Source organism: Aedes aegypti, chromosome 1 (genome assembly GCF_002204515.2).
Source record: "Aedes aegypti strain LVP_AGWG chromosome 1, AaegL5.0 Primary Assembly, whole genome shotgun sequence".
Lineage (NCBI taxonomy): Eukaryota > Metazoa > Arthropoda > Insecta > Diptera > Culicidae > Aedes > Aedes aegypti.
Window position 1 is genome coordinate 130,721,511 of NC_035107.1, and position 20,849 is coordinate 130,742,359.

Here is a 20,849-nt window from a genome sequence, read left to right on the forward strand (position 1 = left end):
ATGATACGTTTTTATCCGGGAAGTAATTTCTTGATGCATGGAAAATTTCTGCGACGAATCAATCAAGAATGCGCTTTTTCCTGATCGCAGTACGCAGTTGAAAAGAAATGTCAGTTTAAATGGGAGTCGCTGTAGAAAATTTCTGCAAGGAATCGGCGAGATTTCTTTAGCGATTCCTTTTAATTAGCAAATCAGGCTTTACGTCTGTTTGTCTGTGGTCTCCTTTCGATGTTCGAAGCAATTGGACCCGTTGCGCCCAATGCTACAAATTAAAAATTGAAACGTCATTATCTGTCATGGCCAAAAAAAAAAAATAAAACTGAGAAAACCTAAACAAGAAATCCAGATTCGGTTTGATATTTATTGAATTTATCAACATTAATTCACATAATTTAAAATGTTTAGTGATAAAAAGTAGTGCGATAGTGTACTGTATATTAGTTAGGTATTATTTTCCCGCGGAACATTGCTGAAGTCGATTATTTCACTCATATAGCGAACCCCATCAAAGGTTGAAGCAGAAGCACCTTTGTTAGTCTTATTTTTTTATGGGAAACGCTAGCAGCAGCAGAACAACTATTAATCATCGAGAAACAAGAAGCTCTATTGAAAAATCTTCATTATCACCGCCCCCGTCGTCGTCGTCATTGGCAGTTTTACCAGCATCGCCTTTGTTGGAAGTTGGAGGGACAACAGAGCAAAGTTTCCAACGGAACCAGGTAGGTTTTGAATTTAATTGTAATTGTAATTTATTAACATAACGTAGGCCTGTTAGTTACACTTAAAATCAGGTCAAGGAAGAACACATTTTGAAAAATACAAAGGAAGATTAATCGAAGTACAATTGATTGTCAAGTACGTCTAATTCTTATCACTAGTGAAAGCGTCTGAGGGACTCCTTGAATGAGTGGATCGATGTTTTGCCTTTGACATCGGCAGGCAGTTGGTTCCAGAAGGGGATCCCAGAAATTAGGACGCTTTTCTTTCCGCTGGTGGTGTGCCTGGGAAGCAGGTATGCTCTCGCTCGTTCCATTTGACCTCGCTGCAGGTGTTCCAGGATGTAATCGGGAAGTTTCTTGTTCCACGCGTTGTACAGGAAGCAACATATCCGACGATGGTAGTTCTCCGGTAGGTCGTGGCCGAGTACCGCATTGCGAACAGCTGCAGTTGTGTCATACCGATTCATTTTGAACACAAATCGAATGGATGACTTGAAGCACCTGTGCAGTTGCTCCTTTAATGCAACCGTGAGACCAGGATGATACACAATGTCGCAGTATGTGAACATTGGTATTATCACCGCCTGCACCAACTTGAGGCGCACTGGTTGGGATAGAACTGATCCAAAACGGCGGAAAGTTCGCAGAGTGTTGTATGCCTTCATGGTTACTCGATTGACTTGCTCCTTCCATTTCAGATTGCTATCCAGCAGCAGGCCAAGGTTGGTAACTGTAGTGCTCAAGGTGATCGTTTGTCCGCAGAACTTGATTTCAGCCCCCGGAACCACCTGGCCGTCTTTGCTGAATATTATCGCTTGGGTTTTTCTTGGGTTGGGAGAAAGTCCATTGACCGATGACCAGTTCGCTACTGCCGCCAGGTCTTCATTCATAGCTTGGACCAGCCTATCTACGTTCTCGGTAGGACCAGACACGTAAATTTGAAGGTCATCAGCATACAAGTGGTACTCACATTTTAGCGCCGAGGGTAGGCTGTTGATGTACATGCCGAACAGCAGCGCGCTGAGGCATGATCCCTGCGGAGTGCCGTCGAACAGTCTCCTATCCGTAGATAACCCATCGCCGTGTTTGACTGCTTGGCTCCTGTTTCCGAGGAAGGATTCAATCAGCTGGGCAGCAGATTCGTCAAAACCTTGTCGAAGTTTTTGCTGTAGCCTAGTGTGCCTCACACAATTAAAGGCAAGCGAAAAGTCCATGAGGACCATCACAGTGCAGCAGTTATTGTCAAGGTTGCTGTAAATGTCGTGTACAACCTTCGTCAACGCTGTTGTGGTACTGTGGTGGGCTCTGTATCCGGACTGGTGTTTAGCGAGCAAGCATGGATCTGCTGAGTCTAGGAAGTCGGTGATCTGGGCCAGGAGGACCTTCTCTAGAACCTTCGAGATCGCCGGAAGCACGCTGATTGGCCTAAAGTCTTTTGGTTCGGTCGCATTGGAAGTTTTAGGCAATGGTGTGACGATAGCTTTTTTCCACACGGTGGGGAAAGTCCTGGCATCGATTGTTGCATTGTACAGGTTCACGAGGATAGGGAAGACAAACGGGCATAGCATTTTAACGAATGAGATTGGGATGTTGTCGGATCCGGCTGCATTGGTTTCAATTTCGAACATCTTCTTGGCTACGTCCACTGCGTCGGTATGCCTGAATCTGAAACGATGGAGCGTTGGTCTGGATCCTACATCTACGGCATTACCATTTCTCAAATTAGAGCGGTCCAACGGCTGTCCACCAGTCAACTGTACATGGCCTTCGGAAAAGTACTGGTTCAGTTGTTCGACGTCAATAGGAGTATCAGATGCGGTCTGCTTTGAACTGTTGTGAACCCCATCCCTCCGCAAATTACACCACAGCTTCTTGGCAGGAAGGTCTGGGGAGAAATTTCTGTCCGCGTACCGTCGCTTCGCCGCGGTCACTAGGGTACTTGCTCGATCACGTTTAACACAGTAGTCCCGCCACTGACGATCTCCCCGGGCTCGGTTCGGATTCCTCGAGTACAGCTTGAATGCCAGGTCTCTGAGTGTCACTGCTTGGACGATTTCGTTGCCCGACTAGAGGCTTGTAACAAAAATATAATAAAATTTTATCAGAATATGATATGCATATCATATTATGATATAATTTTGTTAGGCTCCGTTCTCCATAGAACATAATAAAACAGAAATATAACATAATGTGTTTTATTTCCCTTTAAGATATTTTTTTTTATTCATTTTTAACAACTTTATTACAAAATAAATAGATAGTTATGCATTTCAATAATATACAATGTTATCGTATACCGAACAGTATCATAATTTTGATACTTTGTATCAAACATTATAACTTGGTTTGATATGTTTTTGATAGAATAAAAACATATTTTGTTATGTTTATGTTACTATTCATACACTTTTTGTTATAATTTTAGTTATTTTAACAACATCCTGCATCAAGTTTGTAACAACCTATGTTCGAAAAAACCTTATAACATAATAACATATGCTGATATAATTTTGTTATGTACCCTTAGTCGGGTGGTTATCCACGGAGTACGCTCATCACGAACGAAGACTGTTGTCTGCGGAACGTGACGATCCAGGGGACTTTGTAATTCGCTCGTAACCAGCTCGGCTTTCCTGTTAACGTCTTCGCATTCCAGGATTGCTTGATGGTTTCTGGATTGAAAGTCAGCTTGCAGACGTACTTGGTCCACTCTTCGAAAGTTCCGGAAAATTACCCTTTGCGGGGTGGGTTTTCTTACGCGCATGTCGGCGATGAGATAGACGACTTCATGGTCCGAGATAGAACTACCCGCTGCGGTAGTTGATTTTACAATTGTTTGTGGAGAATCTGTGACTAGGAGGTCGATAGTCGTCGCGGTGGTGTCAGTAATCCGAGTGGGTGGCGTATTCAGAACAGTCAAATTGAACACGTCGTGTAGTCTTTTTACTGCCAAATTGTTGAATGACAACTGGGTCGCCGTGACATTAATATTGAAATCGCCTACTATGTAGATTCTGTCGAAGTTGAGTTCAAGCAGATCCAGCAGGAGTTTTTCATAGTTTTGGATAAAACTAGGATTGTTGGATGACGGGTTGTAGAGAACTACTATCCCAATGTCACAATAGTTGATCTTTGCCTTGACTACCAAGTATTCCAACCTTTGAGCAATTGGAACAGCAGCGTCGAAGGATGACTTAATGACTGGTGTGGCTTTGATATGTTTCGCTACGTATAAACCCACTCCTCCACAGGTTTTTTGCTCCACGCCCCCTTCCAGCAGGCAACGAGTGACGAATGAAGTTGTAGCCCGGTACCTTTATAGGGCCCACCGGAGCGGATGATTTGAGTTTGGTCTCGCTGAGTCCGAAAAAATGGTACTGCTTTTTGTTGAGCGTGAGTTTTACTCCATCCATGTGCCGTTCGAGCCCACGTACGTTCAGATGGCCAACTCGAAGATTGTTGCTGTTCATCATGGTATTGTATTGAGGTATTGCTGTCACTATTGTTGCGATCTGGCTGAGCTGTTGGCAGAAACGGCGTCGAAGAAGAGGGACGATTCGTCGACAGCAGCAACTTCACCAATCGTGTTTCGACCAGTCAATTCTAGAAGGTGATTGCTGCTGGAAACCACAGTGTATCGTTTATGGTTAGGTAGCCGAACCGATACTGAATCGTTCCACACAAACACAGAGTCAACGAGTTTCCTGTGCTTGAGCCTTAGCGCAAGGTTCCTGATTCGGAAGGAATGAAGAGACAGAACTTCGTTAACTGTAAACCTGTATTCCAGAGCAAGACCTGTTTGAAGTGCAGAAAGTTTGGCCCTAGTGAAGTTTTCGAAATACAGCTTCAGAACCTTCTCCTTCACTTCTTTGGAGTTGAACACGACAACAATGGTTGGTGAAATGGAACGGTCAGACCACTTTGAGGCCTTCACCGGAATCCTGAAACAGCTGGAAATGCAGGAGTCTGCCTCGTCGATGCCCAAGCACTGGAAAACACACTTCACTAGCACTTTAACGTTCTCTCCCTCGCGAAAGGGAATTTTGTTAATAGCGATCCTGTGATCGTTCACACTTCGCAGACAGGTGTTCGCAAGTTTGGCACCAGATTCAATCACTTCCAATTTCTTCTCAATGTCAGCAACAAGTTCACGCTGCGCTGAATTCTTGTCGTTCAACTGCTCTGACGTTTGGAGCTGATTCCTCAGCTTATCAATTTGCTTCCTGCACGTAGACCGACAAATTTCCAGCTCGGTTTGCACTTTCACAAGCTCCTCCGAAAGCTCACTGATGGTGCTCGTGATTTTCGCTAGGTCGCTGCTCGTTGGGCCAGTGGGAGAGGAAACCTGCTTCTGAACGAGCGTTCCGCGAACGGTGCAATTTTCACAAAAGTACCAGTAGCTACTTATATCCGCTAGTAGTAGACTGCTGACACGTACACAAACGGTGTGGAACCACTTGTCACAGCTGTCACACGAAATCCAGCCGATGTTTTGATTTTTCCGCTTACAGCGCTTTTTGCAACTTGCTTGTGTTGGTTCTTCCTGTCCACAGGTTCCGCATATGTCTTTCGCCATATGGTGTTGGTGATACTTTCACAATCAGCAACAAATCCAATTGGAATTGGGCTCGCGGCGCGGAGAAACGCTAGTGTTCGTCTTTTCACACATTGAGGTTATCCTCAGAAAAAAAATATCAGAAGAGTTTTTAACGCGGAATCGGACTGATATTAACGCAATCTTCACCGGAGTCGCCTTCCACGGACCGCACTTCGAATACCGAAAACGCCGAATATCGGAAATTCTGGAAAATACAGTGATGCTGTTTGAAAAAACCGACCGACTAGTAGATAGAAACTCTTGTCGCTGGGGTAGCTTTGCTCTCTGATTTAATGCAATTCTCTAAAAGGTCTTCATTTTTAATGGAAGGTCTCAAAAGTCTTCTTATTTTTAAACAAAAAGAATTCTAGTCACTGTTTTTCCCTTGCTCCTTACAGAAGGTTTTGATTCGAAATACCTAATCAGTAATTTTCACAGGGATTACATTGGAAATTTTCCAAAATGCTTCAAAGATTTTGGCGCATTTTCCAATTCTAGTTTTTCTCCGAAGTTTCCAGTAGTTACTCTAGCAGGTCTACCAAGGATTCCTATAGGAGTTCTGCTACGAAAATTCCCAATAGTTTATCACAGAGTTTTTGAAGACATTCGTTAATGGGTTTTAGAAGAAGCCCTAATCTTATACGCTGATTTTTTTCAGTTTTTGTCCAGCCATTTTCATGTAAATCCAGTCATTTTCGTGTGGATTCATCATGAATTCATTAAAGATTTATCTCAGGAATGCTCCAAAATCCGCCAGATTTTTTTTAAGAATATCTATTTTTTCAATTAAGCTAATTTCTTATTAAGCCGCCCCATTTTTTTTTCTAAGAATTTCTTCAACGTTTTGTCCGAAAAATATTCTTACAGTTCTTTCAAACTTTTCGGTACTCGGTACTTTCAAACTGAAGTACTCGCATACTCTCCGATGTACTGAAGACTCGTGGTTTCGGTATCCTAGCGCTGTAGGAGGTGTCCTGGACAGGAGCAATGGTGCGAACGTTTAGAGGTAATCATATCATCTACCAGAGCTGCGGAACAGCTTTCATAGCGATGGGTGATATGCAAAGGCGCGTGATCGGGTGGTGGCCGATCAATGGACGAATGTGCATGCGATTCTTTAACTTCAGCATAATCAACGTGCATAGCCCTCACTCCGGAAGCACTGATGATGACAAGGACGCATTTTACGCGCAGCTCAAACGCGAGTACGACCGCTGCCCAAGCCACGACGTCAAGATCATCATTGGCGATTTGAACGCTCAGGTTGGCCAGGAGGAGGAGTTCAGACCGACGATTGGAAAGTTCAGCGCTCACCGGCTGACTAATGAGAACGGCCTACGACTGATAGATGTTGCCGCCTCCAAGAATATGGCCATTCGTAGCACCTATTTCCAGCAAAGCCTCCCGTATCGGTACACCTGGAGATCACCTCAGCACACACAATCGCAAATCGACAACGCTTTGATCAATGGACGGCACTTCTCCGTATGAATCTTAATCATAATGGAAAAGCTAAAGTTAAAGTTAAATGACTAGTAGTTGTGAAAATATATGAGAATAACCGACGTCAGAACCTATCGTGGCGCTAGCATTGACTCGGACCATTACCTGGCGGAAACAGCAAACACGCCTATTCCGGGACAAAAAGCGCCGTATGGAAGTGGTGGAATGCCAAGAGATGGAGTTGCTGTACCGTTCTCAAGAAACGCGGAAGTTCTATCAGAAGCTCAACACATCCCGCAAAGGCTTCGTGCCGCGAGCTGAAATGTGCCGGGATAAGGATGGGAGCATCTTGACGGACGGACGCGAGGTTATCGGAAGGTGGAAGCAGCATTACACCTGAATGGCGCAGATAACACAGGCACAGAAGGTCAGGACAGCGAAGGCGATGGCTACGTGGCAAGGATGGTATCGGGGCCGAATTCATCAAGATGGGCCCGGACAGGTTGGCCTCTAGTCTGCATCGGCTGATAGTCCGTATCTGGGAAACGCCGAGAGCTAAGTACGATCTTCGGCGGCGTGCAAGAGAACGGCGTATGGCGGCAAAGGATGAACCACAAGCTTGCTCAACTCTACGGCGAACCCAGTATCGTGAAGGTAGCTAAAGCTGGAAGGATATGGCATGGATGGAAGGAATGGATTGACCAGGTGCACCAGTGGGTCGCAGTCGAAGATGGAGAGAAGCGGCCATGAATCGAGTGAATTGGCGAAATATTGTTGGCGAGGTTTTATCAAGATAATTGATGTAAAACCAAATAAATAAAATAATTGTTACGACACAAATTTGTGTTAGACAAACATGAAACGAGCTGGTGGAAATGTCAATAAAAATTGGTTTAAGAGCTGATGCAAACTCCCAGGCGGTGACGACCAGTGTAGCTGAGCTTCTTGGTAGTAAATATCAAAACTATATACACCGCTACACGGACGGTTCCATAGTACAGGACAACGTAGGCATGGGTATTACTGACCATGAGAACAGCCGTTTCTACCGTTTTCCTGATCCATGTTCTATTTTCTCCGCGGAAGCCGCGGCTGTCCTACTCGCTTGCACTATCTCATCACCAAATCCAATTGCCATACTGACTGATTCAGCCAGTGTCGTCACAGCCTTATCATCCGATGTTGCACGACATCCTTGGTTTCAGGCAATCCAAATGCAAGCACCTCCTGAAACGGTATTTATATGGATTCCGGGCCACTGTAGAATACGTGGAAATGTCGAAGCAGACCGGCTTGCAGCATCTGGTAGAAGCGCTACGTTTTACACAAGAAAAGTTCCTGGACATGATATAGGACGATGAATCTCTTCATCTTTAAGAAGTTCTTGGGCAGTGAGTTGGCACAATATTCGAACACCTTTCCTGCGAAAAATTAAAAACGATATATCACGCTGGGAAGACCCAAAAAACATCGCGACCAGAGGATCCTCTCTAGATTGAGAACTGGACACACCAAAGTTTCGCATAACATGGGGTCTGACGGACCCTTAAGAAAAATCTGTTTTGCATGTAATGTTCCAAACACTGTAGAACACTTTCTCATAAACTGCCCGCAATACCTAGCGGCACGAGCATCACATGGCATTGCTGAAAGCATTCGCTCCGCGCACAATAACGACTCGGATAGCATAATTCGGCTGATGAATTACCTAAAACACATTGATCTATACCACCAAATCTGATAATCATTTTTCTTCAATCAACTGGATCTCGCATCGAAACCTGACAACGAGGAAGGAAAATTGTATTTCAACATCACACTAGGACTTTTAAATTAATCAACTTTTAAAGCTTTGTCTTCAAATCGAAATCAACTATGTAATACTAATGTGATTTATAGTTAGCCCAGGGGAGCCACTCACTATGACGCTCTCTCGTACGGAGATGAACCAGCCATAGGGCTGAAAATCTCCTTAATAATAATAATAATAATAATAATAATAATAATGAAACGAGCTCACCAGTTGGTAATCCATCCTCGTCTGAAGTCATAATCTCGGCATCAACACGCAAAAGCTGGGATATACATTTACTCTGATGACGCGCGAAAATGAATTATTAGGCTGGCCTTCACAAACACTATGCTAAGCCAATGTGAAACCAAAAAAAAAAATCCACTGCTTGGGTTTTACCAAGGTTTCACCAAGCTTAAACTGCTAAAATAAAAAAAAATCTCCTTATCCGGCGACGCAACACAAACGAATCCGCTCATGAGCGTAACACAACGTATACTTGTGTTTTATCCAGTGCACTCTCTCTGGTGAAATGTTATTGCTGTTTGACGTGTAAATCTTGTTCAAATGCGGTAACACAAAAGTAGTCAAACTATGATCATGATCCATACCACCGCCAACCTAGCAAAGAAAATCAATCTTCGATATCGCCTTCGTTGCGAAAAAATCTTATCCTGTTTGGTGTTCCTGCTTTTGATATTTGTATTTCAAACGCACACAGCAAAAAAAATGGTTAAGAATACTTTCCCGGTGAATTAAGAACTTCTTGATTTTTTTAAACTATCATTGGAGTGATTCCTAATGGAATCTTTGAGGAAACTTTTGTGATTATCCTTAGAAAAATATCAGAATGCATCTTAAACGAAACTGTTGTAGGTATTTCTTGGGAAGCCTGTAAAAATCACTAAATGTACTTCTGAGCAATTCTTTGGAGTAATATCTAAAAGAAACTTTGGGTAAATATCTGAATAAATATCTGAAAAAAATGGAAAAAATATATTAAAAAATATGTACATTCATACTTTTTGTAATGCCATGAAGAATTTAAAAAAAAATCTTGAAAATTTTCTTAGAGCAACGTCTGGTACGATTCTCTGGGTTTTTGTTTTCGTTTTTGGTATCTATTTTATTCTTTTTGGCCTCTTTTCGATTCCTGTTTGGTCTCTTTTTTCAGGCAAGAAGTCTCCATAATTCCTATTTCAAAACACCTAGTCGCTCTCGCTACCAGCCCTGCATATTTTACGTTTGATTAATTCATCCTAATTTGACCCACGTTCGTGAAACTCGGATGTCACTTTTAAACTTCATAATACTACAAATTGCTGAAAGTTAAAAACGTATTCTCATTTCAGACGCTTAAACGAGCAACCAGTTTGGATGGGTTCTCCACATGTTTGAATGAAAGTTTTAGAAGGATCTATAGCTCACTTTCCTGCACGTCACTAACCAGTTCCACGCCAAAGAAGAGGCAACCCTCCAATCAAACAAACAGACGACCTTGGAGCCGAATTTCGCGAAGGAGGTAAGTATTCCATACGTCAAGAATTATCTACTAATTAAACATCTGGCACCTATTGCCCTTTATCCGATTCTATAACATACGACTGTGTAAATTTTGCATTTTTACGGATTTGGCGCGAATTTCAAAGTAAATTTTGATCTTTCACAGCGGATTTAGTTTCAACTAAAGAAATCATAGATTTTTCTGTCAGTAGTAGTTGCCACAAACCCCTTCTAATGTTTTACTTCTTCGTCTTCATTTCTGCCTTAAATATTCGAAATGCAAAAATTATAAGAAAAAATGTTTCCCCCCTGATTTGATTTCCTTTGCAATTATTTGGTTGATTCGGCTATTGGGAATGATATCAATGTTACAGTCAACTCTCCCTTTCTCGATTTATCATATCTCGATATCGAGTCAAGTTGGTATTCAAAGCTACCACTGTATATGTACTGGGTGTGTGTTCTTGAGCTCGATACCTCCATAAGGAAACGTCCATAAATGACGTAGTTTTTATGTATTGTTTAATACCAAAAAAGATAGTAAAAGTTTAAAGTATTAACAAACCGAGTTAAAAGGCACACCGTTATAAAGATGCAAAAAGCAAAACACTTGTTGTTCGATTGGAGTCTGAACATGAACTACTCTAGTCGTTTATTGGTATCACATAGGGAGCAATATTTCTACCATGTGGTAGAACATCGCACGAAGGCAATCGATATTCGTCGATCATGCACACATTAATATTATATAGGTATACTACAGTAGTATTAATTTTGGCAGATTTTTGACACTTTCCTCCCCCATCGTAGCCTATTTTGCCATACCCAATACATGGTTCATCACAAAATCGTAGAATCCTCCCTCCTCCCTAAAATGCTACATCATTTATGTACGGTCCCTAACTTGATGATTCCTTCAATATAGAGTTAGGGACTGGGCCGTATGAATAAAATGTAGTAAAGTTGAGTTTACTACATTATCGGTAGTAAACGCTATATGTGGAACACGAGTGGAACATGTTTGTGTCATTTCCCTTTCTACACCTTTCGAACATACTACAAACAACGCGTTGTTATGAATAAAGGTAGCGTTTACTACAAAGCTACTGGTAGTTAGCTTCAGAGGTTGCTACTCATGCTTTGAGATTTCGGAATTGAATGGAATAATTTACTTTTGAGTAAAAAGCATGGAAAACCGATACGAGTTTTGATATTTTGGAAGATATTTTGAGTTTTGCTTAGGAATTCTGAGGTTACGAAAACATTCGCCCCGCCAATTCTGAGATTCCGGTAAGATTACCGGCAGTAGCAATTTGTAATATCCGTGTGAATTCTGGCATTACGATAACTATGTTATTTTCTAGGAATTTTAGGATGTCGGTAGGAGTTCAGATATTGATAAAGTAATTCTGAATTTGACGTGTAAATTCTGACATCTTAGATTCTCAGATTTCCTTTGGAATTCCGGAATTTCTTAGGCACTTTGGGATTCCGATAGCGATGTCGGATTTTTTATGATAATTCTGGAAGTTTAAATACCATTCTAGGAATATTGCGGAAATATTAGAAATCTGGTAAAAACTCTAGAATTGGGGTGGGAATGGGATTCCGGATATTAATCTCTTAGAACTCTGTGGGTATATTTGAGACGGTATTTCTGTAAGAATCTATGAGATTGCGATGGGATTCCTGCGAATTATTGTGTGTATATTTGTAATTCTGAAAATCAATCTTTGTAATTATTGTAAAAACCTTTAAGATTCCGTTGATCTTCAGTTCCGTTGGAATTTCAAAGCAAAGCTTTAATATAAACCTTTTCAATGTCGGTAAAATTTTATAGATTTAAATGGGATTTTTTGTGAAATCGATAAGAATTTTAATAATTTCAAAGGGAACCCTGGTGCTTTAGGAGAGATCCTCATTGAATTCTACCAATGGAATCACTACAATTCCCATAAAAATCTCTACATTCTAAGTTCTAGAAATTCCAAGGATACTATCAGAAACCCCACCAAAATAACGAGAATATCACAGAAACACTTAGAACTTCCGGAATTCAACATGCTGTTAAGAAAACACACGGGGAGCATTGAAATTCTACCGCAATTTCACCAGAATCTCAGTAATGGTGCTAGAAAATATGTGGTTCCAAATTTGAGAGCTGTAGTCTCAAGATCTCTTCATATATGTTTGACTAATATTAAAAAAATCATCAATCACTGGCGTTGGCGAAGACCGAAAACCACCCAGAAAATTCTTAGATATACCATCATCATGAAATCATAGACATAAAAAGAATACCAGACTAATCGCAAAATTACACTACAAATCTTGTCAAACTACAGCACCTTCATAATCGTAATCGTAATCGATTAGATTCCATGCACTTCCTTCATATGCATGATTGTATTAATTTTAAGCGTCACTCTTAATAGATTGTTCTTTACGTGCAGAATCACTCTGCACTTTGAATGGAAATTTCTTAACGTGCAGCTTCAGTCTCTGCTCATGTTCGAAAGTAGTAAGTACTACAGGTTCGAAAAGTTTTTTATTCATACCAAAAGTGTAGTAAACTTTGTGGATTTTGTTTTTGAGTAGATGCTACATGTAGTAAAGTTCAACGTTTTTTATTCATATCACCCACTGTTATGGTATTGTTACGTAGCTTTTGAATATCCCTCAGTTTGTAGTTTGTCAACGCTCCCCTATTCAACAAGACTTTAGCTTACAGTTACAGGTAGTCAGTTTGAGTAGAGACTTTGTATCGTACGAACGCAGTGAATAAAAGCTCATGTGAATTTGTTAAACCTGTGTTTTCGTTCGTACTAAAACATGGTGTCAGAAGCAAAAGGCTTCAAAAAGTGTTTCCGGCGTCATTAAATCGCGGAAGTGAAGAAAGCGAGGAAAAACACAAGCTCGGGGAGTGAAAAAATCATTTGCCTTGATTTTGTTTCCGTCGTGCGCTCGTCCGAATGTGAGCCGGTCGGTACCAGTGCGGCAGCCATATTTTTTTTCGCGTCTTGCGAAGTGTTGTGTGTTTTCCCGGAATTAAATCCAAAACGATCTCGGTTTCGAAATGAATGCCGAGCAGTTCGAGCTTTTCATGCAGCAGCAAAATAGTGTGCTGCGAGAAATTGTGAGTTCGTTCCAAAATGTTCAAGTGCAACAACGACAGCTGCCAGAAGGGCGGCAGCAGCCTCAATTGCAAATGGCTGCCAACTCGGCGGCTTCGTCCATCCCGCTTCCTCCACCTCTCGAGCTTAGTGGAGACATGGAGGAGAATTTTGATTTTTTTTCTACGAACTGGAAAAATTACGCGAGTGCTATGGGTATGGATGAGTGGCCCCAGGAGCAAGACAGGCAAAAAACCAGTATTTTGTTGTCGATAATCGGTAGTGCGGCGCTTAAAAAGTTCTTTAATTTCGAGTTGACGGAAGAACAACGGCGTTCGCCAGACGCGGCTTTGGAAGCAATAAAAGCAAAAGTAGTGCGCGAAAGAAACAAAATCGTAGACTGGTTCGATTTTTTTTCGCTCATGCAACAATCTATGGAATTGATCGATGACTATGTCACACGTTTGAAGTGTTTGGCTAAGTTGTGTAAATTCGGTGCACTTGAAGAAGATTTGATTGTCTACAAGATTGTTACCTCTAACAAATGGCCAAAATTACGTTCTAAGATGTTAACGATGCAAAACTTGACGGAAGTGAAAGTTGTGGATCTATGTCGAGCAGAAGAAATCGCCGAAAAACATGCCAGTGCTATGGGTGCTTGTAGTGTTGAAGTGAACATGATCAGAAAAAAGAATTTAAAATGCAAGTATTGTGGCGATCGGCATCAATTCGCCAAGGGGATTTGCCCTGCACTGGGGAAGAAGTGCAATGTGTGTGGTGGCAAAAACCATTTCGCGAAAGTGTGTAAATCAGACCGAATGCAAAAAGGCAAAAGCCGGCGAAAGGTGAAGAAAGTGCAAGAAGACTGTAGTGACCTTGACGACACGGACAGTGTTAGCAGCGATAACGAGGAATCGGAATGCAGCGGTGATGAAGCAGTATTTGGAAAAGTGTACGATTTTTCGGAATCTGGTGGAAATGTGATGGCGGATGTGGAGCTGTTTGTTGATGGCAAATGGAAAGTAGTGCAGTGTGAGCTGGATACAGGAGCCAACACTAGTCTGGTTGGCCATAACTGGCTAAAAGAAGTAGGTGGCGGTAATCAGCTGGAACTATTGCCTTCAAAATACCGGCTGCAGAGCTTCGGTGGCGGGGCCATACCGGTCCTTGGTGAAGTAAGGTTGCCTTGTAAGGCAAAGAACCGTAAGTACACACTCGCATTGCTAGTCGTTGATGTTCCCCATAAGCCGCTCTTGTCCGCAAAAGTTTGCAAAAAGCTGGGTTTCATTAAATTTTGCAACTCGGTTTCGATCACTTCACCACTCCCGGAGGAACAACTGTTGAATGTCTACCGGATTAAAGCTCAGCAGATCATTGACCAGCACAGCAGCATATTCGAGGGCTATGGTAAATTTCCGGGCGTTGTATCGCTGGAAGTGGATCCGGATGTTGCACCGTCTATACAGCAGCCACGGCGTGTACCAATAGCTATGCGTGACAAATTGAAGAAGGAGTTAAAAAAGCTTGAGCAGGATGGTCTTATTATCAAGGAAACGCAGCATACGGACTGGGTCAGCAATATTGTTCTTGTTAGGCGGAATGGTAAAGATTCGGATTCGATTCGGATCTGTTTGGATCCGATTCCATTAAACAGAGCATTAAAGCGACCAAACTTGCAGTTTACGACGATCGATGAGATATTGCCGGAACTTGGGAAGGCAAAGGTGTTCTCTACAGTAGATGCCAAGAAGGGTTTCTGGCACGTGGTTCTGGATCGTTCCAGCAGTCTTCTAACCACATTTTGGACACCTTTCGGAAGGTACCGTTGGATCCGCTTACCTTTCGGCATTGCACCTGCTCCAGAAATTTTTCAAATGAAACTTCAGGAGGTGATCCAGGATCTTGAAGGCGTGGAATGCATTGCGGATGACATTTTAATTTTCGGTACTGGCGATAATCTGCAGCAAGCTCTGGTGAACCACAACGTGTGCCTAGAGAAGCTTCTTATCCGTTTGGAAGAGAACAATGTGAAGCTAAACAAGGCTAAGTTGAGGCTGTGTATGACATCAGTCAAGTTTTATGGACACGTGCTGACTACTCGGGGACTACAGCCGGATGAGAGCAAGGTGGAAACTATAAAAAGCTATCCCAGACCTCAAGATCGCAAGGAACTTCAGCGTTTCATAGGGATGGTTAATTATCTCAGCCGTTTCATTCCAAACTTGAGCTCCAATTTTGCGGTACTGAGACGACTTATTTCGGACAAGGAACCTTGGGTTTGGACGGATAAGGAAGAAGAGGAGTTTGTCCGTGTTAAGTCTTTGGTAGCGGATACTAGGTCTTTGCAGTATTATGATGTCAATCAGCCCTTAATAATCGAGTGTGATGCGAGTTCCTTTGGGTTGGGAACAGCTGTCTTTCAGTCTCAGGGAGTAATCGGCTATGCGTCCCGCACTCTAACGTCGACTGAAAGGAATTACGCCCAGATAGAAAAGGAACTTCTTGCCATTCTATTTTCGTGTGTTCGATTTGACCAGCTTATTGTGGGTAACCCGAGGACGATCGTAAGAACGGACCATAAACCGTTGGTAAACGTGTTTAAGAAACCACTTTTGTCTGCTCCAAAACGGTTGCAGCACATGCTGCTGAGCCTACAGCGCTACAACTTGGAGATACAATATGTAAAAGGAAAAGAAAACATCGTAGCTGATGCTATTTCTCGGGCTCCACTGGATGGAGAACTTCCTGAAGATCAGTTCAATAAGCGGAATATTTATCAAGTTTTTCGGCAGCTGGAAGAAGTAAACCCAAGCAAGTTCCTCAGAATCACCGATGAACGTTTAACCGAGGTCATACAGGAAACAGCAAGAGATTCGTCAATGCAACAGATCATTCGATACATCCTGGAGGGTTGGCCTACGTCGGTAGACAAGGTTCCAGATGGCGTGAAGATTTTCTACAAGCATCGGAATGAGCTCAGCCACCAGGATGGGATAGTTTTCCGGAACGATCGTGTTGTTATTCCTTATCGAATGCGACGTACAATGACTGAGAAGGTACATGTAAGTCACAACGGAGTCGAAGGAACGTTAAAGCTAGCTTGTGCCAATTTGTTTTGGCCAGGTATGACCACACAGATCAAGGACGCTGTTTCTCGATGTGCAGTATGTGCAAAATATGCAGCCTCCCAACCAGCTCCTCCTATGCAAAGTGTTGCCATACCAGTACATCCATTTCAACTCGTATCTATGGACGTGTTTTTTGCGGATTACCAGGGTGAGAAAAGGAAATTTCTAGTAACCGTAGATCATTTTTCGGATTTTTTTGAAGTTGATCTGTTGAAGAGTTTGACTCCCAATAGTACCATTACAGTCTGCAAGAAAAATTTCTCGCGTCACGGAAAGCCACAACTGGTGATTACAGACAATGGGACTAATTTTGTAAACAAGGAATGGAGGCAGTTTGCGATTGAATGGGAGTTTCAGCATTCGACATCAGCTCCCTATCATCAACAAGCTAATGGGAAATCCGAGGCGGCTGTTAAAATTGCGAAGAGATTGATGAAGAAATTCGAAGAATCAGGCGTTGATTTTTGGTATGCCCTGTTACATTGGCGTAACATACATAATAAAATAGGATCGAGTCCAGCAGCGCGCCTATTCTCACGCAGTACACGCTGTGGATTACCAACGTCGTTGGAAAACCTAATGCCGAAACCCGTTCAAAATGTTCCCAGCAGTATTGAAGAAGCTCGGCGAAAGACAAAATATCAACATGACAAAGCAGCAAGGAACCTACCGATACTGGAAACAGGTTCACCGGTTTACGTACAGTTGCATCCTGAATCAACGAAGCATTGGACTCCTGGATCGGTCACCAGTAAAATGAATGACCGCTCATATTTAGTGAATGTAGATGGTGCTCTCTATCGTCGAAATTTGGTCAACCTGAAGCCACGTAAAGAACCTGATACGCCTGTACAATCTACTATGCCTTCTGCAAATGAATCAAGCGTTCCATTGGAAGCACCTTCAAGAGACACCGTGGAAGTAGCGACATTTACACCCGAAGAAACCGTATCGAATCAGTCTTCATCTGAGTTGAACGAGTTGTTGGTAAGATCGGATACTTTGGCGATTCCGATGCATCAACCGACAAAATTGCCATCCATACAAGAATGTGAATCGTCAGGACGACTGGTAAGGAATGAAAGGCCAAAAAGAGAAAAACGTTTGCCGTGTAAATTGAAAGACTATGATCTCAATTAGCTTTTCACAGAAAGGGGAAGATGTTATGGTATTGTTACGTAGCTTTTGAATATCCCTCAGTTTGTAGTTTGTCAACGCTCCCCTATTCAACAAGACTTTAGCTTACAGTTAAAGGTAGTCAGTTTGAGTAGAGACTTTGTATCGTACGAACGCAGTGAATAAAAGCTCATGTGAATTTGTTAAACCTGTGTTTTCGTTCGTACTAAAACAGGGACGATTCAAATATGACGTCCATCGTTTTTCGGGATTTCTAAAGCCCCCCCCCCCCCCTTACTCCCCCCTCTGTCACGCTATTCCCAATACCTTATACACGTACTGTCACACTTTCATAGACCCCCATGATGGACGTCATATTTGAATGACCCCCTTCACATCGAAAAAATGCGAAAATCTGTCGCGGATTGAAATTTATTCAACGCGAGTTCGACGCGAAAATTATTTTGGACAACCCCGCGCGCGCTGCCATACCTAGTAGCTTTTATTGCGATTACGCGTTATCAGTTGCTTGGCTCTGTAAATATTATTCGTTTCGTATATTCCATAGTAAACAGAACTGTTCTCCCAAGTCCCATCTTTTCCAGTCATGTTTGACCTATTTATCACGTTCATTTATAGGCCAAAATCGAAATCATGTTGTGATTACATTACTTCTAATCATTCGCAGGTGGAATGATTCAGCATTAGCAGATGATCGACTCCGGACGAGGACTTGTTGGCCAGTTACACACGCCGAGTCGCTTTTCCTGCCACAGTTTCCGATAGATTGTCACGCGGAACGTCGCTTCATCGTTGACGAATACATAGCAAAAGGAGCTTTCGGAAAGGTGTACCGGGTGAGACGAGTTAATGACGATCAGGATCATCAGGATTTCGCCTTGAAGGTTTTGAGCAAGTCAGAGGTGAACACATCCAGAAGATGGGAGTGATTTGTCCTGTACTGACAGTTCTATTTCTTTCAAGATTATCAACGGAAACGCAATACGCCAACTTAAAGACGAAGTTGATATTCAAACCATCTGTGGCCATCATCCGTTTCTCGCCAAATGCATTGATTATTGGCAGTCGAAGAAAAAGGTGTTCCTATGTAAGTATTAATTAAGTTCGGTAAATAATTTGTTTCGATTATTCTGCCCATAGTCGCATAACAGTCCCATTTGAATTTTTATCATTTTTTAGTTTTCTTCATGAATTGTATTTATTATTAGTATACTTCTTGGTAGCATACTTAAAATTGAATCTTTGTATGGACAAAATGAGAAAAAATACCAAACTACGTTCGTCCAATATTGAAAGTACCAGCATAACAGTCCCACTAGTAGATTACGATGAAATTCAAGCCAACTTTTTCCTGTTATGATTCCTGTAATCTTGCTTCGTAGTTTTCATTTCAAAAGAAAAATGAAATACTAATAACTTGAGTATTTTCAGTCACTTTTATTCCATAAAATGTAGTTTTTGCTTGACATGACTCCATTTTTTCTAGAATGCTTCTGGTGATATTAATGGTAGAAACATAATAAGTTTTTAATTCTTGCGAAAGTCTAAACAAAAAATAAGATAAATAGCTTTCCTCCAAGTTAAAGCTATACCTGTCACATCTCTCGTTCTCTGGCCAATTAGCAACGAAATCTCCGCCTCCGATAGGTTCATCTTCCAACGACATGGAGGGGAATTAATAATAATAATGCCTTGCTCTATCTGGGATTTACAAGATTACATTTGATACAATTTGAAAACCCAAATAACGGTTAACTTCTAGCGATTAATCAATCGATCAAAATTTCAGCTCGTATCACTTGAGAGTAAATGGAAACGCGTGTGTACTGGTTGTGCTCAGAAGAACTAATGAAAAATTATTAACACGTTTATACACACTAAACAACTAGGGGTCGCTACTAAGCAAGTGGGTTGCTATGCATAGCGACAGCTTTCGTAGGTTACTTCGTTTCACCATACCGCAACACTCATCGAAATCGACTCCATAACGCTGGGAACACCCTTTCACGACGAGCCTGGCCTTAAACCGCTCCACTGTTCCATCTGATCCACGTTTCGTTTTGTATATCCATTTGTTCTTAATTGCCTTTCGTCCATTCGGTAAATCAGTCAACTCCCAGGTTTCGTTTTCAGTCAACGCTTGAATCTCCTCTCGCATGGCAGTTATCCACCTTTCTCGATCGGATCGCTCAATTGCTTCGGTGTAGTTGCTTGGATCATCTGCCATCTCGGAAGCCATCGGGGTTGGGTCTGTAAAATCATCTGGGCCAGTGATTGAACTAAAACACATGAAATCGGAATACTTGCCTGGGGGCTGGCGCTCCCGACCGCTGCGCCTAAATCCTTGCTGCTCATCAGCGGATCTACCAGATTGCGGTGGGAGCGCAGTGCTGGCCTCGGCAATTTCCACGGAAGAAGACATTTCTTGATTACGTGCAGGTTGTTGAACATTTAAGCCTTCATTTTCTGGATGAGCATTTGTTTCTGACCAGTCAAGCAACTCGATGAACTCCACCGGTTGATCTTGATACTGTTCTCCTACATCCTTCGGCTGAAACTTCTGCTCCTCATTAATGAACACGACATCTCGACTTATTATCACCTCGTCCCTCTCTTGATCGTATACCCGGAAGCCTTTGGAATTCTCAGCGTATCCAACGAATTCGTAAGTGCTTCAGGTCGGGTTTCTTCTGACACCACGCCTCTTCTGGCGTTGTTTCTAGTGATCGAGTTGGAGATCTGTTCACCAAATATGCTGCCGTTGATACGGCCTCCGCCCAAAATTTCTTGGGGAGTCCGACATCATTTAACATTGACCTCTGTGCTATGCACGCATTGATGCAAAGCATACTTCTTCATTAATTAGTCACAGACCCACATGGGCACAAACGAATACCACGGCGAAGCACGCATTAGCAGCTTGTACCGAGGCACTCGAACGGTGCGCATGTTTTGCTGATTCTACTGTTTGAGTCCGTTTATGTTTACATACAAAAGCGGCAATTGCCAAAATATCGTCACCGCCGTCCCAGGCGTCTTTATCTATCCATTAAGTTCAATTAATTGACATTTTCCAAATAAAAGGGACAGAGGTTCCACCACCAGGGCAGTCTTGTTCTGGCCTTCGACTCACTTGTTTCACTGCATTCTAAATGCATACTGAACGTCCCTGTAGCACTCTGGTTCCCAGATACTGCTTATGATCTGAGGTTGGCAACAAGAAAGCAACACTAAGGGCTAAAAGACCGAAGTCTTTAACCCCCTACTGTTAGTCCCCGGACGGACTTTCAGATGGCGACCGGACTTTCGAACACGCAATGTTCGGATAGTTTTGTGAATTTCTTGTGAAGAATTAAGGTGAAGTGAAAACACGTAGAAGCCCGAACTGAACCGAAACCAAGTGAAAATGTGGTTGTG

At 42.3% G+C, this 20,849-nt stretch overlaps 1 protein-coding gene across 2 annotated transcripts in view; it reads left to right on the forward strand.

The window, feature by feature from the left end:
• The first annotated feature begins 294 nt into the window (after positions 1-294).
• The window catches only part of LOC5576877 (autophagy-related protein 101), a 41,679-nt gene continuing 21,124 nt past the window's right edge, over positions 295-20,849 (forward strand). The window contains exons 1-4 of one of the 2 annotated variants that reach the window (XM_001662927.2): positions 295-719; positions 9,904-10,073; positions 18,100-18,334; positions 18,396-18,519. In XM_001662927.2, the coding sequence (XP_001662977.2) occupies positions 549-719; positions 9,904-10,073; positions 18,100-18,334; positions 18,396-18,519 (700 nt within the window). In that variant the 5' untranslated portion in view covers positions 295-548. Of the gene's footprint in view, positions 720-9,903; positions 10,074-18,099; positions 18,335-18,395; positions 18,520-20,849 lie in introns of those variants that run through there. The other variant, XM_021847823.1, reaches the window with a different exon arrangement.